This window comes from Aegilops tauschii, chromosome 3, assembly GCF_002575655.3.
Source record: "Aegilops tauschii subsp. strangulata cultivar AL8/78 chromosome 3, Aet v6.0, whole genome shotgun sequence".
NCBI classification, from domain to species: Eukaryota; Viridiplantae; Streptophyta; class Magnoliopsida; order Poales; family Poaceae; genus Aegilops; species Aegilops tauschii.
In genome coordinates this window covers 575600620-575628103 of record NC_053037.3, presented here as the reverse complement: position 1 = coordinate 575628103, position 27484 = coordinate 575600620, and the positions used below count along the sequence as shown (strand labels likewise).

The 27484-nt window shown below is 50.6% G+C and overlaps 2 protein-coding genes and 1 pseudogene across 2 annotated transcripts; 2 read left to right on the top strand and 1 right to left on the bottom strand.

Moving 5' to 3' along the window:
* Positions 1-396: 396 nt before the first annotated feature.
* On the bottom strand, positions 397-2087 carry LOC109770652 (UDP-glycosyltransferase 76B1). The gene is made up of 2 exons (XM_020329378.4): positions 1526-2087; positions 397-1429 (listed from the first exon to the last, which is right to left on the bottom strand). Exons 1-2 carry the CDS (start codon positions 1968-1970, stop codon positions 531-533), a joined length of 1344 nt encoding a protein of 447 aa, XP_020184967.1. The 5' UTR covers positions 1971-2087; the 3' UTR covers positions 397-530.
* A 22776-nt stretch (positions 2088-24863) lies between these two features.
* On the top strand, positions 24864-25721 carry LOC141020712 (uncharacterized). Its single transcript, XM_073495651.1, has one exon. The coding sequence runs from the start codon at positions 24864-24866 to the stop codon at positions 25719-25721; it is 858 nt and encodes a 285-aa protein (XP_073351752.1).
* An 886-nt stretch (positions 25722-26607) lies between these two features.
* Positions 26608-27208, top strand: LOC141021063 (uncharacterized; annotated as a pseudogene).
* Positions 27209-27484: the final 276 nt, after the last annotated feature.

The window sequence follows — 27484 nt, the reverse complement described above, 5'->3', positions numbered from 1 at the left end:
AATGACATCATCTTCAACGACGCGTCTCCATCTCTAGCCCATGTCATCCGGAGGATTGAGAACGAGGGAAGGGTATGGGGGACGACGGGGCTGATCAGCAAGGCTCTTGAGGGGTTAGTAGTGGAGGCCTCACCACGGGTAATTCAGGAGTAGTCGGTCATGTAGCTCATGGGGTGGAGATGGCTTCGATGAGCCATTTGTAAATTATGTCCTGCATGACCCATTGAGAGTCTCTCTCCCGTTTCTTCTATAATGAATGATACACCCTCTCATACATATTTGAGAAAGAAAAGCTTTTTTTATAGAAAATGCTATGCTTGCCAAGTCAGTAAAGAAGTACTCCATGTGAAAAGAATATAAGATCGTTTAGATCACTACGGTGACATATTTCCTTCATCCTCAGAATAAATGATTCAACTTTGTACTTTAGTGAGGGAGTAGCAGTCTTTGTAGACCATCACGTACAAATATTATTGTTTGCATGCCGTAGCCACACACGTTCTGACAGACTGCACCATGTATACTTTGACTCATAGGGACAGTATGTGATCTATCAACTTGTCTACCGCCAGCTGAGTTGACCCGGCGCTGCTCAGAGCCTCCATTGCTTTGATCTGAAGCTCCTTCGCTCTCTCCCTCATGGCCGCGCCATCTTCCCCGTCCATGAACCTCGCGATCGCCTCCTCAACCTTGCCCCGTTCCAGCTTGCCCACCAGCAAGGCTCCCGTCCGCCACACCTCCTCCACGTACCTCCCGTTGGCCAGCTGGTCGCCGAAGAGCGGCCTGCACAGCATCGGCACCCCCTCGCAGATGCCCTCCAGCGTCGAGTTCCAGCCGCTGTGCGTCCAGAACCCGCCCACCGCACGGTGGCCGAGCACCTCCTGCTGTGGCGCCCACCGCACCACCTTGCCCCTGCCCTCCGCCGCCCGCTGGAACCCCTCCGGCAGCTCTATGTCCTCGGCGCCGGAGCCGATGACGAGGCCGCGCCGGACGACCCACAGGAAGGGCCTGCCGCTGTTGGCGAGGCCCCACGCGACCTCCTCGAAGTCTTCCCGGCTCACCGGGGCCACGCTCCCGAAGCTCACGTACAGCACGGACCCTGCGGCCTGCGCGTCCAGCCACTCGATGCAGCTCCGGTCCTCCTTCAGCAGGCTGCTGCCGGCGCCGCCGATGGTGGAGAGCTTGTGGAGCGGGCCGATGGCGAACACCCTGACGCCGCTGGCGGCGAGCTCGGAGCGGATCGCCTCCAGCTCGGGGGTCTCGAGCGCTTCGAACGTGTTGATCACGACCCCGGAGGAGTTGTCTGTGACCTCGGTGGCCGTGTCCAGGAGCCTGTTCGCCATTTCCGGGTTGGGGTATTTGCTGGGGTCGAACAGGTCCGACACCCGGATCGGCGCCAGCTCCTTCACCGGCTTGTCCAGCTCGTGCTCTGAGCAGAGTATTCCATCCAGAGATCTCAGCAACTAATTGTGATTACGATTAACAACACACAAAAAATTAGTAGTGAGTAGTGACTGTAACTAACCTTGCGCCGGCAGGTATGCCTTGTCGTGGAGCATGGCGTAGGACCTGAACAAGCGGATGGCGGCGGCGCTGCCGGTGTGCAGCACGACCGTCGGCATGTCCAGCTCGGCCGCCGCCTTCTGCGCGGCGGGGAGGCTGGTGTCGATGACGAGGCACGCCGGGCGGGGCGCCAAGGCCGCGAGCGCGTCGCGGACGCACCCTGACGCCTCCATGGCATCGTTCATGGCGAGGATCTTGCCGATGCCGTCCTTGGCGTCCGGCATGCCGCCGTCGGCCACGGCGACGAAGCCGAACTCCGGGTGGGCGGCCGGGTCGGGGGCGTTGAAGGTGGCGTGGAGGACGGTGATGGCGAGGCCTCGGCCGTAGAGCGCGTCGGCGAGCTGCAGCGCCGGGCTGAGGTGGCCCTGGAACGGCAGCGGGAACAGCGCCACGTGACCCCTGGCCATTGTTGCGGAGCAGCTGAGTATTTCGCCGGTAAGAGACTAAAGTACGACTATTTATATATATCCTGTGCTCACCATACAGTATCTGTGGTGCAGAATGTTATAGTCAGCGCACCAAGCTTCCAGGAAATTTCGTTGTACTAAAATGGTAGAGTAGCTCGCAAGGCTCTGGACTGACATTAGAAGATTCTTTAATTACAAGATTGGGTTTCTTGGGTGACAGGGATTGATGTAGCGGGCCTTATCTATAAGTTTCAAACCAGAGATATTTTGTTTTCGGGTAAAACTTATATGTAGATTAAAAAAGACCGAAGGAAGATTTGCGATTACATCAACATGCGGAAATTTCGAGAAGAAATACACTTTGTAAAATGGTAGAGTAGCTCCCAAGGCTCTTGGCTGACATTAGAAGATTCTTCACAAGATTGGTTTCGTTTCTTGGGCGAGAAGGAGTGATGTAGCGGGCTTTGACTTGTCAGGGTAATTAAGTCACTACAACTAAATAAATAGTGAAAATGGACAGCACATAATTAAGAGGGTGTTTGTTTCGAGGGACTTATTGGTTTACGGGTCCTGTCGTGGAATTGTCACGGCAGATGTCCTTGAGCTAGGACTTAGTCGTGGAGCCATCGCTACTAGGAAGCTTGAAGGGGTTAAGCGGGACAAGGAATTTACGAGGGTTTATACTGGTTCGGCCCCTTACGGTGAAGGTAAAAGCCTACGTCCAGTTTGCGGTGGTATTGATTAGGGTTTCGATGACCAGGGAGCTTAACTGCTATGCCTGGCTTTCGTTGAGATTGTTCTTGTCCCTAAACCGCTGCCGGGCCGTCCCTTTATATAGGGAGGCTGACGCCCAGCAGCTCTCAGAGTCCCGGCCGGCTCATAAGAGTGTCCGGCTCGGACTCTTAACTATTCTTGCCTTACACTACAAGTTCTACCATAATAATGATTGTAACTATGGGCCTTAAGCCATATCCGGGTCTTAAGCCCATCTCTGGCCCATCGTCTTCAAGCTTGGCTCCGGGCTTCTGGCAACGACCATATGAGTAACCCGGCCCCTCCTGGCGGGTGACTCTAAGGTCTATATCCTCAACATTAGGCCCCAGATTGATTTGAGCCGGCTCATGTCAATCTTCAATCCCTTCGACAGAAAATCGCCGGCTTACAATTGTGTGAAGACCATAACCCGGCGTGACGTCATCCTCTGGACTCCGGATAATCCGCTGTGACGTCATCTTCCATTAAGCCCTTTTTTACTCCGCCAGATCCGCAACGGATCTTTACATTTACTGTCATCCCGAAAATCGAGGCGTCTCGTGAGGAGATAACCACGCCGTGGTCTCCTTGATTCTCGCGCCCACTTATGAGCTCTCCCTTATAAATAGGCCGGCCCGACGGGCTTTCAGCCACTTCTCTCTTCTTCGTCTTCTTCCTTGCGCCACTGCTCCCCTGCTCAAGCTCTGCTGCTGCCGCCGCCGCGGGTCTTCTCGTCGTCACCAACTCAGGCCGCTGCATCACCCTGATTTGACCAGAGAAACGCGACGACCTCCGCGACTCACCAGCCCCTGTAAGTTTCTTCTGCCCTGTAGAACAGATCTGCAGTAGGGTTCGAGTAGTTCATTCGTGTTCCTCATAGTTCATCGCGGGCCTCAGTAGATTTGATTTTTACTGCCTCCTTTTGATCTTAGGCCTACATAGAACTATTGCGGTGACTGTTTAGCACCCATTTTACATGCAAGCAGCCCTCTTTTTACTACATAAGAGCCTTGTTCGAGCCCAAGAACTCCCTCGCTTCTGTTTCTAGGTCCAGAAACTTTTCTTTTGCCCGACCATTTTGATCCGAAATAGTTACTGCAAAGTGTGAAACCTGTTTTACCACACTTAGTAAAAAACTGCAACCATTGAATCACGGCGGTTTACATTTCCGGCTTAAAGAAACCACACGCCATAGAACCTTCCGGGTTAAAGAAAACCATGCTCCGTAGAATCCTCCGGCTTAGCTGTGGTAAGGCCGTAGACAATCAAATTATTCTGAATACCCCTGTGGCTTAAATAACCCGTTGTACTTAGGTATATACCATTAGTCCCCTTCATAAGCCGCCACCTTGGCTTTGAACTGTAGATCTCCTCCGGCTTATAATTAATCCGGACGTTTTCCTTTTTGTCATAGACTGCCGACTTTCACCATGCCTCCCAAAGCTCCCAAAGCCTCCATCACTTGCAACTGGATGAGGTCCAATGTCACCAGTGAGACACTAGCAGATTTTGTTAAGTCTGGATATCTGCCCAAGAAGGACGTCATGTCCTACCGTGCCCCCGACCCGTCAGAAGAGAGACCACAACCAAAGTTTTTTAGAGACGTTCTAAACTTCTTCGACTTGCGGCCTCAGGACATAGGACCCAACTCAGTGTCCAACATCTGCAACTTCCAAGTATTCTGCGAGGTTTAACTTGGAGAAGAACCTAGTTTGCTGCTCTTCAGAGAGCTTTTTTACTTGAACCGTCAGAATGAGTGCGCCAATGGGCCAAGTCTGGAGTTAGGTGGTATCTCCATCCAGCGGCGTAGGGACTGCCTTTTCCCTTACGCAGAGCCGCCCAGCCACCCCAAGGACTGGAATCTGACGTGGTTTTACTGCCAAGACACGTCGCCGGCTGATGAGAGTCCGTTGCCCGGTTTTCGCCCCTCGCGTCTGGAGCCGACTCACCCACTGTCAGACAAGCTGACTCAAGCGGAGCGCCAACCTCTGCTCCCCACCATCAACAAGATCAAGGCTCTCCTGGGCAATGGTCTCAACGGAATCGATCTGGTCCGGGTCTGGATTTCCTGGCGGGTGATCCCATTAAGCCGTCGCCCCGGTTTAATGTGCGAGTACACAGGACGAAAGGATGACCCCCAGAGACACAGCCGCAATGATCTTCCAGAAGATGTTGCAGAGGAGATGACCAAGGCTCTCTTGAACGAGAGCCTGGCAGACTGCGGGAGGACCGGGCTAGCCCCCTTCTGCAAGACCAACCCAGCCCCAGCGGTAAGCCACTGCTTTAAACATTTTGTCTTTGACCATAGATAACCTTCATCTGGATCTTCAAGAAATCATCATTGTATTTTTCAGGCTGACGACAAGTTCTGGCGGGTTAAGTATGACCATGATGCGGCCAAGAAGGCCAGAAAGGCGAAGAAAGCCGCCAAGAAAGCCGCCCCCGTAAGAAGGGAAGTAGGCCCACTGCTTCGGAGCTGTTACAGCTAAGTGACAGCTCTGAGTCTGAGGTAATTCCTAGACTTGTAAGCTCTTGTTATATTTGTTGTTTTAGCTCTGTCCGCCTTATCAATACTGTTTATCAACAGGAGGACACCGGAGCCAGTAACCCGGTGGTTGAAGAGGTAACAATACTTTCCTCCGACTCGGAGCCCTTGCCACGGCTGAAAACCCGAAGAGTAACCCGGAAAGTAAGCTTTTCCCATCCTTTAGCTTACCAAGATCCTCAATTTATTTTGAAGTGACAGGTTCATGAAAGCCGGCGGCATACCCGGACCAACAAGGACACTGACCTCTCCTCCGGGTTACCTGATGCATCAAGGAAACGCCGTACCGAGGTGACCACAAAATTGTACCCTTTTCATCCTTTTGCGGGTGTTATACGCCAACCGCTTAATTCCTCTGATTCAAATTATCAGGAGACTTCCCCTTCTTCCGGCGATTCTATGCAGTCGAATCTGCCAACTTTCAAGACCGTGCCCGGGTAATGATAACCATCTCATGTTGTTCTGATCTTTGCTCATACTTTTTGTACTAACCTTTATTGTTCTTTCAGTGCCCAGGCAAAGCTCACCAAGAGGGCGAAGAAAACCAAGTCGGCCGGAGAGCCGGATTTGCCTGAACCGGAGGTGACGGTTCAAGAACCGCCAGCTGCCTCCGCCCCCGAAGCCACCGCTCCAATCGACAAGGCACCTGTAGAACCTTCTGCTGACCCGGAGGCCTCCGGCTCGGCTCAGCCAACAAATGACCCGGACGGAATTTGTTGAGCCGGGGAGGCCTACGGCACTGGCCAAGTGCTCTGCCAAGGGGGAAGTACTGCAGCCCCACCGGGTCAGTCTGGATCTAACTGACTATGCCAACCTGAGCATCGGAGAGCTTGTCTCTGGCTACATCAACCAAGTGCACAAGAGCCGGGACGCAGAGGTTGCCATGGTGACCCAGATCCAGCAGAAATCTGAGGTATTATCCTTCTGTCCTCTTACTTACTGCCTAGTTACTTTTACCATGCTAGCCCTCAAGTCAACGACTTATGATTGAATATGTTGTGGACTGAAGTTCCGGCTTAGCCAATTAAACCGGTAATTTGTATATAAGAACCTTCGATACACATTAGCCCCCAAGTGCCAAGTATCTTTGCTTGGAAAACACTTGGGACTTATCTTCCGGCTTATTCGCATGAACCGGAAAGTTGTAAATAGAAATGTTGAACATGCATTAGCCCCCAAGTGCCAAGTGTCTTTGCTTGGAAAACACTTGGGACTTGAAATTTGTATAGTAACTGTTCATGCCATAACCCGGACATTTATACAGGCTGTTGGCAAGAAGCTTGAGGCTGACCTTGCCGATCTTAAGAACCGGCTGAAGATGCAAGAGATGGAGACCCGGAAGGCAAATGCCAAGTTCGTGTCCAACATCGCCTCACAAGAGAAGCTGAAGACAGAGTTTGACGCTGAACGAAAAGCGTGGGCCGAAGAAAAGGCCGCATTGGTGAACCGGGCTGAACAGGCGGAGAGGGCCCTATCAGAGAAGACGGCCGAACTCTCCGGCTTAAAGCGCCAAGTGTCTCAAATGGTTGCTGCAATCTTCGGTAAGTCATCCGCCGGCTTTCATTCAGTTTAAAATTTTAATGCCTCCTAACTCACCCTGGTTGGCGGCTTGTCCTGCTCTATGAAACAGATTCCAGGAGTGCCAACCTCAACCAGAGTGTGGTAACCAAGCTAAAGGCCGTATACACCCTGGTGGAGCAACTCTACACCGGGTCACAACGTGCCTTAGCTGTGGTAGCCTTATCCAACGAGGTTCCGACTCACTTGGCGGAGGTTCTTCGTCGGCTCGCCGTCCTCCCGCAACGTATCCAAGAGCTGCGACGGGCCTCTGCGAAGTCCGGAGCGATCGCCGCGCTGAGCCGGGCCAAGGCTTTCCTGCCGGAGCTAGACCCGGCAGACATCGCCCTCGGCTATCCAAGTCTGAAGGAGGATGGCACGACTTTCGACCAAAAAGACTTCGCCGCCTGCGTGAAGATCGTGTGCCCGGTGGCAACTCTTATTGGAAACGACACGGATCTGACCAAGTACCAGCCGGGTTATAATGCGGAAAATCAGAGGATTCCAACCCTCGCTATGAAGCTCTGAGTTTAATTCCGCCGGCTCGTCAGCACACCTTTGCCCCGGAGATTGACCCGGCCGGGTTAATTGATGAGGAAGCCCAATTCGAAGCGCTGAGCGGCATCGACTGGAAGTCGTCGACCTTCCAGACCTTGGGGACAGCCGGAGGAGAAGAAAGAGATGAGCCGGAGACTTCCACCCAGCAAGCGTCTTAACTTCTGCAGCCGGTTTACCAAACAATGCTCCACCCTTTTGGACTCGATGAGTCTTGTAATAGAGTAGGTGCAACAGTTTATCTTTGCCGTGCCATCGTGCACATATTGAATGCTGAAATCTATTGAAGTTGTCTCTTGATATTTCTCCGGGTCATTCATTCTCCTTAGTCTCAAATAATTGCCTTGAACTATCCTGCATACAAGGACAAATCACAAGTCTCTGGGCGGCTTACCGCGCTGAAAATCGTCGGTTTTAGATATATAACCCGGATATGAATCAAAAAGATTGACCCTTAATCATGTCTTTAATATAGCCGTGATAACACACTTAGCGGCCTGTCAGCGCATTTCCGGTTTAGATAACCCGGGTAATAAGGTTGGTACCTTAACTCCGGTGTATCTGTTTTAATGACACCTATTGTGCTGAACCAACACTAGAAATCAAGATTTAAACCAGCCAAGCGAGACCTGGATGTACACACTTTGACATAATCAGAGAAAACTTGTGATAAAGCAGAAGAACTTGGGGGCTTCCGGTTCGAATTCGACCAGAGACCCGGCCCAAAGGGGTTAAGCTAAGATTCGGATACGAGCATATAGCCCCCAGTGGGTGTGGCGATGCCAATCAAGAGGGTACCGACAACTATGTTCTCTTTGGTTCGAATACGACCCATGTTTGAATAGGAAGCCCCCAAGTGATTTTAAGAATTGTTTAACGACGCTGATTCGAATACGATCCACGTCGGTTCTCAAAGGGGTTAAACTATGATTCAAATATGATCAGAGAAAACCTCCCAATGAGCTCGGCACTTTGCCAATCAAATGGGTATCGACATCTATGTTCTCTTTGGTTCGAATACGACCCATGTTTGAACAGGAAGCCCCCAAGTGACCTTATTACCTGCGGCTAGATTCGAATACGATCATAAGCCGGATCCTCCTTCAAGTTACCATGTTGATCTTGCAAAGAAAACACATGCACATTTGGAGGAGAAAAAGGACAGAGGTCCTGCTTTATTGCTTTATCATAATATATACATGGCTGAGAGAAATATGTACATTATGAGAGCCGGTGGCTCAAGTGTAGTAAGGCCGAAGCTGAGCTATGTTCCACGGCTGACGGGTCTCTTCCTCCGACTTACGTGAATCTTTGTGCTCCCGGACGTCAATGAGGTAATATGACCCGTTGTACAAGTTCTTGCTGACCACAAAGGGCCCTTCCCAAGGCGGGGATAGTTTGTGCGTATCAGTTTGATCTTGGATAAGCCGGAGCACGAGATCCCCTTCCTGAAAGACCCGGGATTTAACCCGGTGGCTATGATAACGGCGCAGGTCTTGTTGGTAAATCGCTGAACGGGCTGCTGCCACATCACGCTGTTCGTCCAGCAAGTCAAGAGCATCTTGGCGCGCCTGCTCATTATCCGCCTCAACATAAGCCGCCACTCGTGGTGAGTCATGACGGATGTCACTGGGGAGGACTGCTTCTGCCCCGTAAACCATGAAGAAAGGTGTAAAACCTGTAGACCTGTTAGGAGTAGTGTTGATGCTCCATAACACGGAGGGCAACTCCTCCACCCAACAACCCGACGTCCGTTGCAAAGGGACCAAAAGCCGGGGCTTGATGCCCTTCAGAATCTCCTGATTAGCTCTCTCAGCTTGACCATTGGATTGAGGATGAGCTACTGAGGAAACATCAAGTCGGATATGCTCTCGTTGACAAAATTCTTCCATGGCGCCTTTGGAGAGATTGGTGCCATTGTCAGTGATAATACTGTGCGGAAAACCAAAGCGAAAGATCACCTTTTTCATAAACTGAACCGCCGTGGCTGCATCACACTTGCTAACGGGCTCCGCTTCAACCCACTTGGTAAACTTGTCAACTGCCACCAAAAGGTGGGTCTTCTTATCCTTGGACCTTTTGAAAGGCCCAACCATATCAAGCCCCCAGACCGCAAAGGGCCAAGTAATTCGGATCATCCTCAGCTCTTGAGCCGGTATGTGAGCCCGTCGCGAGAACCTTTGGCAACCATCACACTTACTGACCAAGTCCTCTGCATCAGCATGAGCCGTCAACCAATAGAAACCATGACGAAAAGCCTTGGCCACAAGAGACTTTGAGCCGGCGTGATGGCCACAATCCCCTTCATGGATCTCACGCAAGATTTCTTGACCTTCCTCAGGGGAAACACAACGCTGAAACGCTCCCGTCACACTGCGGTGATGCAATTCCCCATTGATAACAATCATTGACTTAGCCCGCCGGGTTATTTGCCTGGCAAAAGTTTCATCCTCAGGCAACTCGCCCCGGGTCATGTAAGCCAGATACGGCATTGTCCAGTCTGGTATGATATGGAGAGCCGCCACCAGTCGTGCCTCCGGGTCAGGGACAGCCAAGCCTTCCTCTGTAGGCAACTTAACAGAAGGGCTATACAGGACGTCCAGGAAAGTGTTAGGCGGCACCGGCTTTCGCTGAGAGCCTAGCCGGCTTAAAGCATCCGCCGCCTCGTTCTTCCTGCGATCGATGTGTTCCACTTGGTAACCCTGAAAGTGCCCAGCAATGGCATCAACCTTGCGGCGATAAGCCGCCATGAGAGGGTCCTTGGAATCCCACTTTCCTGATACTTGTTGAGCCACCAAGTCTGAGTCGCCGAAGCACCTTACCCGGCTTAAGCTCATCTCTTTAGCCATCCGAAGACCATGGAGCAAGGCCTCGTACTCAGCAGCGTTGTTAGTGCAAGGAAACAGCAACTGTAGCACATAATGGAACTTGTCACCTTTAGGGGAAGCCAACACGACTCCAGCCCCCGAGCCCTCTAACTGCCTGGACCCATCAAAGTAAATAGTCCAATATGTGGTATCCGGCTTCTGCTCGGGCACCTGTGACTCTGTCCAATCATTGATGAAATCCAGCAAGGCCTGAGATTTAACAGCAGTGCGTGGCACGTATTTGAGACCATGAGGTCCAAGTTCTATAGCCCACTTAGCAATTCTCCCTGTGGCCTCTCTGTTTTGAATGATATCACCAAGAGGGGCAGAACTGACGATAGTGATGGGATGACCCTGAAAATAATGCTTAAGTTTCCGGCTCGCCATGAACACACCATACACAAGCTTCTGCCAATGCGGGTACCGCTGCTTGGACTCAATGAGCACCTCGCTGACATAATAAACCGGCCGCTGAACCGGATGCTCCTTACCCTCCTCCTTGCGCTCCACCACAATAGCCACACTGACGGCTCGTGTGTTCGCCGCTACATATAATAATAAGGGCTCCTTATCAACCGGAGCAGCAGGGACTGGAGGCTCTGCCAGCTGCTTCTTCAAATCCTCGAAGGCAGTATTAGCTGCATCATTCCAGACAAAGTTATCAGTCTTTTTCATCAACTGATATAATGGCATGGCCTTCTCACCCAGACGGCTTACAAACCGGCTTAATGCAGCGATGCGACCCGCCAAGCGCTGAACGTCATTTATACACGCCGGCTTAGCCAGGGAGGTGATGGCCTTGATCTTCTCTGGGTTAGCTTCAATGCCTCTGTCAGAAACCAAAAAACCCAAGAGTTTGCCTGCAGGAACACCAAAGACACACTTGGCCGGGTTAAGCATCATCTTGTAGACCCGGAGATTAAGCTCAGCATGATGCGGAGGTGGCACAGTTAAAATTGGATCTAGTGAAAGCTAAGGAGGACCTCGCAGCGGAAGGGATCAGGATGGCTGCGGAGAGGGCGGCTCTCGATGCCCAAACTCAGTTGATCTAGGCGCAGTCCTTCCAACTCACGATGGATCAGAACGCGTCCAATGAGGTCATGAGAAGGAGGTATCAAAAGACCCAATCTCGGCTCCCGCCGGTTTACGATCCACGCAACCTCTTCAGCACGCCAGGTGCAGGGTTTAGTAACCCGCCAGGGGTCATATAGCACGTGCCAACCCGGAGGGTGCAATTGCGCTATTATGTTTACGACTGTGCCCTCATAGGGGATCTTCTCACTGCAGTCGCGCTTAAGCCGCCCGAGTTTCATCTTCAGGGGCACAAAACGACAATTCTGCTCCAGCATTAAAACTGTTGAGCCGGCATCCATCTTTTCTGACGAGTGTATGATCTCTTTAACCCGGCGAACCCAATGTGTCGTAGACTCACCCTCCTGCTGCTTACAGTTAGTCAAATCCACAATTGACATAGACTGCCTACAGGTATCTTTGAAGTTTTGGATGAACCGGGCTTTCAGCTTAGCCCAAGACCCGATGGAATTTGGTGGTAGCCCTTTTAACCAAGTGCGGGCAGTCCCATCCAACATCATGGTGAAGTACTTGGCCATTGCCGCCTCACTGACCTCCAGTAGCTCCATGGCCATCTCATAACTCTCGATCCAGGCTGCGGGTTGTAAGTCAGCCGTGTAGTTGGGCACCTTCCTAGGGCCTTTGAAGTCCTTGGGTAAACGTTCATTGCGGATAGCCGACACTAAACAGGGGACACCTCCCGTCCTGGTAGGGATACCCACGTCGACGGAAGTCGTCGGATAAGCCGGGGGGGGGGTCTGGTAAGCCGTCAATTGAGGCACCTGCTCCGCCTCTTGCCGCGCTCTGTCTTGGTCCGCTGCGTGACAGGCTCCGTTATAAGCCGGGCCATGGCCAGGGGGTGGGTCATGGCGTCGGACGTTGCTTGAGCCGGTCGCTGAGACCATGTGCCTGCTGTAACTCGGGCTCCGGCCCGGACGAGGGGTCGAGTGGATCCTATCCCGGCTGTAGGAGTACGCCTCTTGCTGCGCCAGTGCTGTCTGAAGGAGTTCCCTGACCCGCCGGGTTTCAATAGCCGTCGGAGAGTCGCCGTCAACTGGGAGAGCCGCCAGCCGTGCTGCCGCAGCAACCATGTTCTCCAGCGGGTTATTATAATGACCCGGGGGTGTTGGCACATACTGAGGTGGGGCAGGGGGCACCTGGGGAGGCCCCATCACTCGTGGCTGAATAGGGGGCCCAGACCCGGGCGCTATGACCCCTGGCGGGTTACTAGACCCTGCACCTGGCGTGCTGAAGAGGTTGCGTGGATCGTAAACCGGTGGGAGCCGAGATTGGGTCTTTTGATACCTCCTTCTCATGACCTCATTGGACGCGTTCTGATCCATCGTGAGTTGGAAGGACTGCGCCTGGATCAACTGAGTTTGGGCATCGAGAGCCGCCCTCTCCGCAGCCATCCTGATCCCTTCCGCTGCGAGGTCCTCCTTAGCTTTCACTAGATCCAATTTTAACTGTGCCACCTCCGCATCATGCTGAGCTTGATCCGCCGGGTCAACCGTGGCGGTTAACAGGGCCGTCATCTTGTCCGTGAGATCCATCAGTACCTGAGCCGGAGAAGGCACCGGGTTTCCTACTCCAGCCGCGGGGTTCTGAACAGGCTGTGCACCGGCCATAAAGATTCCCACCCGGCTTGGCGGCTCAAATAGGTCCGGAATACTGTCACCATCGGAACAACCCATGAGCCTGCCATCTTGAAGTTGATACAACGAGTTTGACTCACCGGTGGCCGACTCGCCGTCAGAGCCGGCGGCCGTCTCATCACCAGATCCAGAACGATCAGAGAGTCCTCCGTGGATACACCCCACAAAAGCATGCCTTAAGGCAGGCCGGGCCCGGGCGGGTCGTGCGCGCTGAGCCACCTGGATGAGATCGGTGCAGAGATCCGGCTCAGGGCCTGGCACACCAATCTTGCCGATGAAAACATGAATTCCGCCGAAGGGGACCCGGTACCCGTACTCAATTGAGCCGGCGTCGGGGCCCCAGTCTGCATCGTCGATGTAAAGCTTGCCGCGACGACTCTTGGTCATCCGGCCCACAGCGTATCCCTTGAGCCCTTCGAAGCTGCCCTTCAAGAATTCAAATCCACCGTGCGCTGGCCCCACGGTGGGCGCCAACTGTCGTGGAATTGTCACGGCAGATGTCCTTGAGCTAGGACTTAGTCGTGGAGCCATCGCTACTAGGAAGCTTGAAGGGGTTAAGCGGGACAAGGAATACGAGGGTTTATACTGGTTCGGCCCCTTACGGTGAAGGTAAAAGCCTACGTCCAGTTTGTGGTGGTATTGATTAGGGTTTCGATGACCAGGGAGCTTAACTGCTATGCCTGGCTTTCGTTGAGATTGTTCTTGTCCCTAAACCGCTGCCGGGTCGTCCCTTTATATAGGGAGGCTGACGCCCAGCAGCTCTCAGAGTCCCGGCCGGCTCATAAGAGTGTCCGGCTCGGACTCTTAACTATTCTTGACTTACACTACAAGTTCTACCTTAATAATGATTGTAACTACGGGCCTTAAGCTATATCCGGGTCTTAAGCCCATCTCTGGCCCATCGTCTTCAAGCTTGGCTCCGGGCTTCTGGCAACGACCATATGAGTAACCCGGCCCCTCCTGGCGGGTGACTCTAAGGTCTATATCCTCAACAGGTCCCTATAAGTCCCATCTAAACCAAACATGAGGGATTTATAGAGACTTAAATGGGCATTTGAGACTTATGAAATAAGATTCTCAAGGAGGGACTTATAGGGACTTATAGTTGTAATATGGTCTTCTAGTCCATGTTAAGTCCCAGGAACCAAACAGGTAGGGACTTTTTAGAGACTTGGGACTAAAAAAGTCCTAAGACTTATGAACCAAATAGGGCCTAAGTAGCCACGCGGCAAGGATAGAGGTCACGTGGTCTGATAAGGTGGACAGGGTGATCGTCGACGGTGATGTGCTGACGGGCGTACTTGAAACGGTCAAATGGTTGAACTCCTCCCACACTAGCAAAGTAACCTTGCACGCGAAGCTCGAGTGCTCGCAGCCAAGATTTTGGATGAGATTAAGGATTGGAAACCCGCACTCAACGGAGCAGGAGGTTTACAACTTTTTTTTTGCGAGAGAGGTTTACAACGTTTTGTTAGAGAATAGCCTAGTTTTGAGTGGACTGGGTGTTGTCTTCGAGTTGTTCGCAACTTGCTAGTAGACTTCTTGCAAATATTTATGCTCTTCTATAAAAAATATGATACGTGTTTTGCGTACTAAAAAAAACATGCATGCGAAGCGACTGGTAACTACTCAGGTTTGTGTGTATAGAAAGAATACATCAGTAACTTTTCTAAACTGGAAGGATATGACAGCCTCTTTTCTAAAAAAAATCTAAATTACCTAGTTGGAGCTGCTTTTTTTTTTTTGTGGGTCACCTAGTTGGAGCTGCTTTTTTTTTGCGGGTCACCTAGTTGGAGCTGTTGTGTTTATTTGAATACTCCCTCTGTATCTATCAACGATGAGATTAAAAAGAGTAGACATGAGAAGAACGCATGGAAGCTGTAGAAGTACTGCATTTATAGTGCTAACAAGTTCCAGTGAAAGAAGAAAAATACATCTCCAAGTTGGATATTTGCTACACCTGTATTTGGCCAGCCTCCACCAAAATCCATGGCACCAAAGACAGATTGTGTTGTCCTTCAGGAAACGATCAAAGCGAATTTCAACTACTTTGAGCTCAAATCCATAGACCCACAGGAAAAAAGTTGCTTGGCAATGGGTGCTGACTGTAGGACATTCAGATGGTTTACTCTTGGGCATCGACAAAAATCAGTAATTTGTCTCAAATTGAAGTTTTGGCCGTTTTTCCTCGGCACCTCTATCCAAAGAGTTGCCACGCAAGCTACTTGGGAGTTGTGTGTGGTTTATTGCCCTGCTGATCATGCCCGTTCTGTTGATTTTCTCGACGAGACGAGGACTAAGATTGCCACTATTTCCTCCATTGTTATCATCAGATGTGATTTCCACTTCACCCGTGAAGCTGGCGACAAGTATAGCTCCTATATGTTGGAGCAGAGTCAATCTGTTTAATGCCCACAATGATGTGGCGCTGAGAGAAATTGCTCGAGTAGGAGCTCATTTTACTTGGACTAACAGACAAGTATAGCTCCTATATGTTCTGTGCTGGATTGTGTCTTCCCCTCTGACACTGGGAACTAATTAGCCTACCCCATGTCTGCTCTCGAAGCTGAAACCAGGATAGACAAAAACCACACTCCCGTCTTCTTCACTTCCGCTGAGCAGTTACTTAAATGCAACCCTAGATTCTTCTTTGAATTAGGATGGTTCAAAGAAGAGGGCTTCCTTGACCAAATCATCACCAAGTGCGATTAATCTTCAGAAATGGAAGACGTCAACCACATAGTATTTCTCAGTATATAAAATTGGGGAGGGAGATCGGAATTAGTAGTTGATAAAAAGGAATTATCGATTATTCATGGCACCATGGTTACGACGTACGTGTCGTCGAGCAGAGATGGTTGACCTCCGACGTGTGTGACGATGTCTTGAAGCATTGACCACCATGGAGGCCTGTGAGGTGATAATTCAAGGACAGTGTAGAGTAAAAACACTATATATAGGAGGCATATTGATCTCGTGTCTGGAGGTAGGGGTGGACTAACAAGCAGCTTGGCTCGTTAAGCTCGTACTCGTTAAGCTCGTGCTCATTAAGACTCGGCTCGTTAAGCTTGTTATGATTAATAAGCAGAAAACCCGGCTCGGCTCAGCTCGTTTGAAGCTCATTAAGCTCGTGAGCGCTATAATGTGTTATGATATACATGATGAATGTGTAGGTGTGGTTTTTAAGATGAAATATGGTGACTATAAAAAGAAATGCACTAGTTTGTTGCCTCATATGTCGATTAGACTGAATTGATGGGCTGAGGTGCTACAAAAAGTTTGACACGTAAGATGAAAAGATGTGTTATGTTGTTACTAACGAGCTTAACGAGCTATTCGTGAAACTCGTTAGCTCGTTCGTTAAGCTCGTTAATCTTAACAAGCTAAAATCAATGATTGACCCTGTTCATTAAGAAGCAAGCTCCGAGCTTAACGAGCCGAACTATCGAGCGCTTATTAAGCTCGCGAGCTACGAGCTTTTGGTCCAGCCATATCTGAAGGATCTGGACACGTCTGATTATGTGGTTTGGTCCTTTTCGATATGTTTAAACCAAATTATGCCCGCATGACCCCAATTAGCGTCGGTCTGTCATCCGGGGAATCATCCGATGTTGTAAGTTGTAACCGGTTGGTTCTTTTTGCAAGTATGTATATTTTGGGTCTAGCATTTAGGTAGATGAAAAAATAGCTAATTTTGTTGTCCGTCTTGATTATCATTTTACTATATTTTTTCATACAAGGTGAAAGAGTGCTTGTAGTCGTCTCTAGATGGTTCACGGACATGGTTGTAATTTTATTATCTCTGTTGTTCTTTGTACTGCCATGATTGAAGATGAATAGATTAAAAGTTTTTTGAAAAAAAAAGAATAGTTTGAACTTTTGAACATGATTTATATGTTAATTTTTGTGTTGCTAACGGAAGTTTTTTTTTACATGGAACTAGACCCGAACCGAACGCTGCCAACACATGCGCTGGATTTACACTCACGTTGTGTATGCACTACACTAGCTTGGATAAAACATGTAGCAAGCTTAAACTTGAGTTCTCTGAAGGCTTGTCCAAGAGAAGACAGATCGTAAGCATCAGTAGACACAGCTTGTTGCAGTACTAGACAATCGGTCTCAAACTCAACTCTGCCCACACCCATTTGATCAGCAAGATTGACTGCAGTTAGCAGGGCTGTCTTCTCAGAATGAAGAGCACTGCCCATGGATGAGGATGAACCACCAGCAGCAAATAGGATCTCTCGGGTAGCATCTCTACATATGAGTCTCCATCCGCCACCCCCAGCTTGATCTGAATAAGCACCATCAATATTAATCTTCAGTGTTAAGCGGTGGTGGCACCCAAGAGCAGTCAGCAGTGGTATTAAGGACTGCAGGCTTGCTACCAAGGAACTCCTTCCGTCCATTCACATGAAACCGAACAGCATATTGGAACTCCTCCGTTGTGGCTCTGCGTTCACCATTTTGTTGCTAACGGAAGTTTCGGTTACATGGTATTGCTCTTTTTTTCCTTCTTAAAAAGGCAATTCTCTGGCGTGAGTCCAAACTAAGTACTTTCTCCTGCTAAGCAGTTGCAGTAGTACATTTTTTCCATGAATTTTATTACTTTCAAAATTTATAGGAAAATCTGTTGTACTATCAAGTTTTTTTTCTTCACAAAGTTGCACTATGAAGGTTTTTTTTTTTTAGGATACGGAAGAGAGTAAGGTAACAGTGATCTCGTTCTGGGCTATAAACCTAGCCCGTTTTAGAGCTACCACGCGGTGGGTAGAATTCCAGAACGAACCCCACGTCCGCCGATTCCCTGCCCGGTCAGGGCGCGTTCGCGGGCGTTTGAGGACCCGGATTTGCAGGTCACGGCTATAGATGCTTTTATGGCCCTCTCTCCATCCTCTTCGGCGTTTGCTAATTGAAAATTTACCTAAAAAAAAGCCAATTGAGAATCTAAAAAGAACCATTAAAAAAAGGAAGTTCTATGCATGTGCCATGCAACGCAAGATGTCTTCAAACGCTCATGTAAAGGGCTAGCTTGACTTAACGCGGCTGTCTTGCCCTCGCCGCCCGCGCATCTTCGAGCTTGGACGGGTGACGCTGCCGTCGCCGCCGCAGCGTCCTCTCGCCCGTCTGATGCACGTGCACCGCCGAACGAGGCCTCCGTACTCACCGACGCTTAACGAGCTAGCCACATGCACACATAGGATTTCTATCATACTAACACGTACGTGATTTGTGTCCATGCATAACTCTTTTGCATGCATCCGTACAAACTACTATACTATGTGAGCATGTGCTAGTTAATCCGGTTGACTAGATCAGGTATGAGTGGGCATATAAATAATTAAATGCTCCATGGTCTTGATGACTCTCTTGGTGTAAATCAACATATTATTCTTGATCATGTACATGCTTGCACATATACATATTAACACCATAACTTTTTATATTTCATAAAAAAAAATCCGCCAAAACGACGTCCAACAGCTGAACCAGAGTTTGTTTGAGCTGAATCTGAGTATGCCGGACTTCTTTGCGATGGAAAGTTTTACCACCTTGCCGTCCATGTCAACCTGTATTAGCCACTCAAAGAATTTGACCAACACGAGCAACTTGCTATCCCTAGACATGAGCACCACATCACAACCGTCATCGTGATCCTCACACTTTGCACTGATCTCTCCATTACCGGCAATTTAATCTGGCACTTGAAGGTCGAGGCCTCGCTTTCGTAGACCTGCAACACCTAGATATCAATGATTGTCGCTGCATCATTGAAACTAGTCATGCCGAGCATGCCATCCATCTCAAACAAATCAGCTTTTCCAGGAACAACTGGAGTGTGCATGTTCCGGAACGACTTATTCATTGTGTAGAACACCACTATAATGTTCTTTTCCCTCCCAAGACGCAGTCGGTACCAGTGCAAGCAAACACGGAACAATAGTGCTCTGTGTGATATCAACTTCGGTCTGCCCGGCTACTCTACGTGCCTCGGCAGCTGCCCGGCTCCCAATGTGAATATATAGCACCAATTTTGACTGGCAGCTACAGGATCCCAATGCTGCCTGTACTCGCGGATAGGAGCATGTGGGTACATGCCCATGAGCGTAAATCCAGAAATGCCCCATAGAGGATTATACTGCCCCGGGTTAGCAGATTGCAGACGCCAAAATGCTCACTGCGGAAAGACACGATGAGGAGTCCATCGCAGGAGACCTCCAAGAAGATCTCCGAGAAGCCGTGCCGCAGATGCGAATGTCCACCCTCTCTCGCGGCCTCCGCCATGGTCGCCGGTCGGAAGCTCCAAAATTTTATATTTAACTTTTATATTTTTGTAATCAACTATTTATTAAACTATAGTATAAATAAGTACACTTCTAAATTACTTAGTTGGCATAGTTATCCATAAAACAATAATTCTAAATATTAATTATTGTCCATTATTATTATTATATTATAATATATCACTAAAATGGTTTTTGCTAAATTTAAGTCTTTTTAATGAAAATTCGTTTTGAAATAAATTTGGGTAATAGTACAATTTCTATAATGTATACATATGTATTTATATATTTTTGTGTATCTATGTATATTTTAATATCGTTAAATATCATCGTAGAAATCTCTGAAATATATTGTTTAACAAATATCTTAATAGTGGTTTCTAGTGTATTATTAAATAACTAAGTTCATAGAAAGTGATAGTGTATAAACTGAGTCGCTGCCAAATGGATCTTCTGAGTTTGGTTTTATCATAAGTTGATAATATGCGCATGCTATTATAATTTGCCAAAAAGTACTGAGATCTTTTAAACAAAACAATAGTACAAATAACGTTGGAAAATAAAGAAAATTATGCATATTTTTATTGAAGTAGTATCACTGATAGTAATCACCGATGAGCACAGAAATTACGTCAATTTACTTGGCATCTATACAATTTTAATGTTTGATATGTTTTCCGAGATGTACTTAATTTTATTATCTAAAATCGTTGGAGCTTCAAAAACTCATGTTGCTTATGCACTACACATATACTAGACATTGTTACATGTTTTTCAAGAATGAGCGTATTTACATAATAAAATAACAACTCATCTGGCTTAAGCACCACAAGACACATAACGTAAATTATTCTCCAATCCAGCACAGGATTTCAAAATAAAGGTATATTCCATGAGGAAAAATATTTGCATATCAATATATTTTCCATAAGATACGATGATCGAAGGTTCTGAATAGAATGTTAATGTGCCCATCCAAAGCTACATGATAAAAAAAGGAAGTTAAAACAAGATTTAAAAAAATAAGTATGCAATTAATTGGTGTTGTTAATTTATTGTTTTGCCCTCCTTAAAAAAAGTACAAACCGCTGGTCACGTGAGAAGTGCTTCAGGTCCATTGGTTGATACGAGTGTCCGATGAATAACCTTGCAATCTCGACTGATTGGGTGGACACAATGATCTAGATGCCAATCTTGTCTCTCAAAGTAAGGTCCTCACAACATCGAAATTTGGCTCAATATTAAGGGGCCAAACCTGTTCCTGGCTCAATGCCATTGCCTTGGAGACTGGAAGCGAGTAATGGGTGGAGGACCTTGGCAATTCCGTAAAGATCCGATTGTGTTGGTGGAGTATGATGGTTTTACCAATGTCTCAGAGTATGCACTGGACGTGTACCCGCTCTGGGCAACGACCAAGGGACTCCCGGATGGTCTAACCAGGAAAAAAAGAACTAGCTGAAAAGGCTGCGAAGAAGGTTGGTGAGCCGCCATTTACAGTGATTGTCAATGAAGGAAAGATCAACCCATCAAGTTACCTGCGTGTTAGAGTTTTTTTTAATGTCAATAAACCTCTTGTGAGATTCGTCCCCATAATGCTATAGGAGAGGAAGAAATATCCTGTTAGTTATGAGAAACTGCCGGACTTTTGCTTCTTCTGTGGCTGCATGGGACATGTCGTTGAGGAGTGCGGAGATGGTGTTCATGAGCCTAGTTCATGTGAATGGGGGGATTGGCTTCATTGGAATAATGATTCTGGGGGTGGAGGAGCTGGAGGAGGTAGAGGTGGCTGGATGGGAGGGAGAGGAGGGGGAGGTGGAGCTGCAGGTGTTGGCCGAGGAGGAAGGAGTGGTGGGGGTGGTAGAGGTCCGAGAGGAGGGGCAACGTTTCCAGCTGGAGGTCCTGGGCGTGGCTCTGGTCCTGGTGACGCAGATGCAAGAACTTCTCATGAGTGTGATATGGAAAATGCTGATGATGGCAATAGGGTGCGGAAGAGGCTGATTAGTGATGATGGCACAATAAACGTGAGGGGCCAGGCGGTTCCAAACTTGGCTGGTAAGGTGTCAAATACTATTCTGATGCTTGAGAATGGTGCACCGGCAGATGGCTTAGCTGCTCCTGGCCCAGCTAATACTACCCCGGGGAAAAATCCCATTGTTAAGAGGAGAAGGCAAGGTGGCGGGAAGGGAGCGAAACTGAAGTTGATACTGATATGTCACTTGAGGCGGCCTCCGAGCGGGAGGGCCGCCAGTCCCAATGAACCTCTTAAGTTGGAACTGTCGGGGAGGGGGGAATACCCGCACAGTTCATGAATTAGCGACGTTGACACAGTCGCATTCCCCCGCTTTTGTGTTTTTGTGTGAGACTAGACAAAAGGAAGCAAAGATGAAGAAGATACGTGGTCGACTAGGATTAAAGGGATTTGCGTGTGTTGATAGTAATGGAATGAGCGGCGGCCTAGCTCTCTATTGGCATGAGGCCTGCTTAGTGGAAATTGTTGACACGGATGAGCGCTATATTGATGCTTTGGTTCGGATGCATGAGGCTGCTCCACAGTGGCGAATAATCTGTGTGTATGGTGAGCCCCGAACTGAAAATCGTCACCTCATGTGGGCAAAGTTACAGAACCTCAAAAACACTAGCGACCTGCCATGGCTAGTGATCGGGGATTTTAATTGAGCTTCAAACATATTTCCGCAACACCAAGAGCGGATGCACAAATGCTGGCCTTTAGGGATACACTCGAGATGTTGTGGATTGACTGATCTGGGATTCAGTGCAGTCCCTTTCACATATGACAACCAACGAAGTGGACATGCAAATGTAAGGGTCAGACTTGACAGGGCGGTTGCTACAAATTCTTGGCGAAATCTTTTCTCCTTTGCATCGGTTTTACATGTGCCCACACCATGCTTTGACCACATTATGGTTGTTCTTAAAGGAGTACCTGAAAGTGGACCTCCGAAATCGAGTGCACGCCGTTATGAATTGATCTGGGAAAGAGATCCAGTGCTACCGGAGATTGTCAAGGAAGCCTGGGATTAGGTGGGCTCTGTTGGTAACATGTCAGAATTGCATCAAGCCCTAAGTAAAACAATGTTAGCTATCAAGTCGTGGGGTAAAAAGTTTGGCAATATTACGAGAGAGCTAGCAAAATCCAGAAGTCAACTGGAAGAACTAATGAACATGAATGCCAACAGACAAGATATCGGGAAAGTGACTAATAAGATGAATGAATTGTTGTACCAAGAAGAGATGATGTGGCTGCAAAGGTCTCGAATCACGTGGCTTAAGGAAAGAGACAGAAATACAAAATGCTTCCAAAACAAAGCTGTTTGGGGAGCTAGAAAGAACATGATACGTGAGTTGACTGACAGTATAGGTGTGGTACATTCAGATTTGGCGTCGATGGGGAAAGTGGCCAATGAATATTTCTAGGGGATATTTTCTGCGGACAACTCACTTGATTCTGCTCCTATATTGGATCTGCTTACTCCCTTGGTGTCGGCTGATGACAACACTAAACTTTGTGCTCCATTCAATGATAAAGAAATATCAGATGCATTGTTTCAAATTGGCCCCTTGAAGGCCCCCGGACCGGATGGGTTTTCGGCTCGTTTTCTCCAATGTAATTGGAGTGTTCTAAAGGATAGTGTTCTGGCATCGGTAAAGGAATTTTTTTCGTTCTGGTATAATGCCGGAAGGTGTTAACTCTACCTCCATTATACTTATCCCAAAAATTTCTAACCCCGTCAGAATTTCTGATTACAGGCCAATAAGCTTATGTAATGTTACATATAAGGTGATCTCGAAGTGTTTAGTAAACCGGCTGCGGCCGTTGTTGGATGATATTATTTCTCCGGAACAAAGTGCGTTTATCCCTGGGAGACTGATCACAGATAATGCACTACTCGCTTTTGAATGTATGCATCATATCAAGCAGGAGAAAGGCCCTTCGAAGAGCTTTTGTGCTTATAAGCTAGACCTCTCAAAAGCTTATGACAGGGTGGATTGGGTTTTCTTGAGGCAGGTGATGCAAAAGATGGGCTTCTCACACCGATGGGTGGACTGGATTATGTCATGTGTCACATCGGTGAGGTACTCTGTTAAATTAAATGGGACCCTCTTGGATTCGTTTGCACCGACGCGTGGGCTTCGGCAAGGTGACCCTTTATCACCGTATCTTGTCTTGTTCGTGGCGGATGGCTTGTCAGCTATTTTAAAGCACAGAGTGACAGCTGGAACTATTACCCCGGTGAAGGTGTGTAGAAGAGCTCTATTTTTCGAAGCTTCTCAAGCACAAGCTGTCCAAGTTAAGGAGGTCTTGGAAGTATATGGTAGTGCTACAGGCCAGACTTTGAATCATGATAAATGCTCTCTTTTTTGGAACTACTTGTCCAGATGCTACACAAGATCAAGTAAGGGCTGTTCTGAATGTTACAAGTACTGTTTTTGAAGAGAAATACTTGGGGCTCCCAACCCTGGAGGGGCGTATGTCGAAAGGCCGTTTTCAGAATTTGCAAACTAGCTTGACAAAGCGTTTGATTCAGTGGGGGGATGGATACCTAGCTCAACCTGGGAGGGAAGTTCTCATTAAATCTGTGGCTCAATCGCTCCCAACCTATATAATGGGGGTGTTCAAATTACCATATTCACTATATGATGATCTAACGCGAATGGTGAGGAACTTTTATTGGGGCTCATCTAAAGGGAGAAGGAAAGTTCATTGGAAAGGATGGGACCATCTCCTACAGCCAAAGGATAGAGGAGGGGTTGGTTTTCGTGATTTCCGAATGTTTAATCAAGCTCTATTGGCACGACAACCGTGGAGATTGTTAGTTAAACCTGAAAGTTTGTGTGCCCAGGTTTTGAAAGCCAGGTACTATCCCAATGGGAAACTTGAAGATACAGTTTTTTTCAGGGAATGCCTCATCCTCTTGGCAGGCGATCAGCCATGGCTTGGACCTACTGAAGAAGGGCTGCTATGGAGGGTTGGTAATGTTGGAATAAAGAGCCACGGCCAGAGCATGGTGGCCGCGTGATCGCGCGTTCGGCGCGACGGGCGCGGACCGGATCGTGCTGGGTCCGTGGGTCAGGGGTGTGTGCGTGCGTGCGTGAGTCAGGCTGGTGCGTGCGTGTGTGTGCGCGGACCCAGCTAGCGTGCGTTGGTAGACCAGGAGGTTACGGGGACCGAGAGTTAGGCGTGATCGCTGCGGGCTCGTCGCGAGCTGCACGCGTACGTGCGCGAGGTGGGCGCGAGCTGAGCGGGCCGATCGGGGCGCCAGGAGGGGGTGGGTGCGTGTGGGTCGTGCCCAACGCAGGCCCGTCAATATAAGCCCCTGGTCGATCATTGTAACGGTGTGGTCTAGGGCATCGAGTTCGAGCTCGAGGAAATATATACGCCGTACGTGCGGCGGCGGGCATTCAAGCGCCCGGGAAAAACTTGTGTCTATGTCCTTCTTCCTTCTCCTTCCTTCTTCTTCCTCTGGTGATCTAGTTCAGAGAGAGAGAAAGGTGCAGCGAGAGAGAGATAGGTAGAGCTAGGGCATAGCCACGGTTCCAACAATTGGTATACAGAGCTTCGGTTCGGGCGATCACCGGCGACCATGGCGTTGGTTCCTCACGGGGGTGGCGCGGGCGGATCGGCATCGATGGCAATGCCGATGCTCACGGTGGACAACTACACTGTCTGGGCGATCAAGGCGCATGCCATCCTCGACGTGCACATCGTGTGGGAGGCGGTGGCGCCGGGCGATGCCGCGGTGAACGCGCGGAAGGACAAGACGGCGCGCGCGTTGCTGCTCGTTGCGCTGCCGGAGGACGTGTTGCTGCAGGTGTCGACGAAGCTCACCGCCAGGGAGGTATGGGACTCCTTGAAGGTGAGGTTCATCGGCGCCGATCGGGTCCGCGCGGCGAGGATGGCGACGCTGCACGGCGAATTCGACCGCATGAAGATGGCGGACGGCGAGGAGCTCGATGTGTACGGCGGGAGGCTCGCGGCGATGGCGGCGAGGTATGCCAACCTCGGGGAGACGCTGGGCGACGCAGCACTTTTCAAGAAGTTGCTGGATACGGTGCCGGATCGCCTCTTCCCCGTCGTCGCCGGCATCGAGCAGTTCCACGACATGACGACGATGGCGTTTGACGAAGCGCTCGGGAGGCTGCGCGCGTTTGACGAGCGGGTTCGACGCCGTGGACAAGACGGTGGCGAGCGCGGGGGTGAGCAACTGCTCATGACGGCGGCGCAGTGGGCTGCGCGGGAGCGTCGACACGGCGGTGCTCGGGACGACGACGACGGCAAGAGCATGGCGTCGAGCAGCGGCGGGAACCGGCGCGGGCGCTGCTACAAGTGCGGCGAGCGCGGCCACTTCAAGAGGGACTGCCCCAAGCTGCGGAGGGAGCCGGCGGCGGAGCACGCGCTGCTGGCGGACGTCATCAGAGTTGAAGACGGCGGACTCCTCTGAGCCGTGGCTCAGGGGGTGAGTGTTGGAATAAAGAGCCACGGCCAGAGCGTGGCGGCCGCGTGATCGCGCGCAGGGCGCGACGGGCGTGGACCGGATCGTGCTGGGTCCGTGGGTCAGGGGTGTGTGTGCGTGCGTGCGTGAGTCAGGCTGGTGCGTGCGTGTGTGTGCGCGGACCCAGCTAGCGTGCGTTGGTAGACCAGGAGGTTACGGGGACCGAGAGTTAGGCGTGATCGCTGCGGGCTCGTCGCGAGCTGCACGCGTACGTGCGCGAGGTGGGCGCGAGCTGAGCGGGCCGATCGGGGCGCCAGGAGGGGGTGGGTGCGTGTGGGTCGTGCCCAACGCAGGCCCGTCAATATAAGCCCCTGGTCGATCATTGTAACGGTGTGGTCTAGGGCATCGAGTTCGAGCTCGAGGAAATATATATGCCGTACGTGCGGCGGCGGGCGTTCAAGCGCCCGGGAAAAACTTGTGTCTATGTCCTTCTTCCTTCTCCTTCCTTCTTCTTCCTCTGGTAATCTAGTTCAGAGAGAGAGAAAGGTGCAGCGAGAGAGAGATAGGTAGAGCTAGGGCAAAGCCACGGTTCCAACAATTGGTATACAGAGCTTCGGTTCGGGCGATCACCGGCGACCATGGCGTTGGTTCCTCACGGCGGTGGCGTGGGCGGATCGGCATCGATGGCAATGCCGATGCTCACGGTGGACAACTACACTGTCTGGGCGATCAAGGCGCATGCCATCCTCGACGTGCACACCGTGTGGGAGGCGGTGGCGCCGGGCGATGCCGCGGTGAACGCGCGGAAGGACAAGACGGCGCGCGCGTTGCTGCTCGTTGCGCTGCCGGAGGACGTGTTGCTGCAGGTGTCGACGAAGCTCACCGCCAGGGAGGTATGGGACTCCTTGAAGGTGAGGTTCATCGGCGCCGATCGGGTCTGCGCGGCGAGGATGGCGACGCTGCGCGGCGAATTCGACCGCATGAAGATGGCGGACGGCGAGGAGCTCGATGTGTACGGCGGGAGGCTCGCGGCGATGGCGGCGAGGTATGCCAACCTCGGGGAGACGCTGGGCGACGCAGCACTTTTCAAGAAGTTGCTGGATACGGTGCCGGATCGCCTCTTCCCCGTCGTCGCCGGCATCGAGCAGTTCCACGACGTGACGACGATGGCGTTTGACGAAGCGCTCGGGAGGCTGCGCGTGTTTGACGAGCGGGTTCGACGCCGTGGACAAGACGGTGGCGAGCGCGGGGGTGAGCAACTGCTCATGACGGCGGCGCAGTGGGCTGCGCGGGAGCGTCGACACGGCGGTGCTCAGGACGACGACGACGGCAAGAGCATGGCGTCGAGCAGCGGCGGGAACCGGCGCGGGCGCTGCTACAAGTGCGGCGAGCGCGGCCACTTCAAGAGGGACTGCCCCAAGCTGCGGAGGGAGCCGGCGGCGGAGCACGCGCTGCTGGCGGACGTCATCAGAGTTGAAGACGGCGGACTCCTCTGAGCCGTGGCTCAGGGGTGAGTGTTGGAATAAAGAGCCACGGCCAGAGCGTGGCGGCCGCATGATCGCGCGCAGGGCGCGACGGGCGTGGACCGGATCGTGCTGGGTCCGTGGGTCAGGGGTGTGTGCGTGCGTGCGTGAGTCAGGCTGGTGCGTGCGTGTGTGTGCGCGGACCCAGCTAGCGTGCGTTGGTAGACCAGGAGGTTACGGGGATCGAGAGTTAGGCGTGATCGCTGCGGGCTCGTCGCGAGCTGCACGCGTACGTGCGCGAGGTGGGCG

Bases quoted from the DNA above. Each gene is read 5' to 3' on its own strand.
- LOC141020712 (XM_073495651.1), top strand. From the start codon at position 24,864: ATGGCGTTGGTTCCTCACGGGGGTGGCGCGGGCGGATCGGCATCGATG.
- LOC109770652 (XM_020329378.4), bottom strand. From the start codon at position 1,970: ATGGCCAGGGGTCACGTGGCGCTGTTCCCGCTGCCGTTCCAGGGCCAC. The intron at 1,430-1,525 runs GTTAGTTACAGT...TACTCTGCTCAG, and splicing joins GGCATACCTGCCGGCGCAAG to AGCACGAGCTGGACAAGCCG.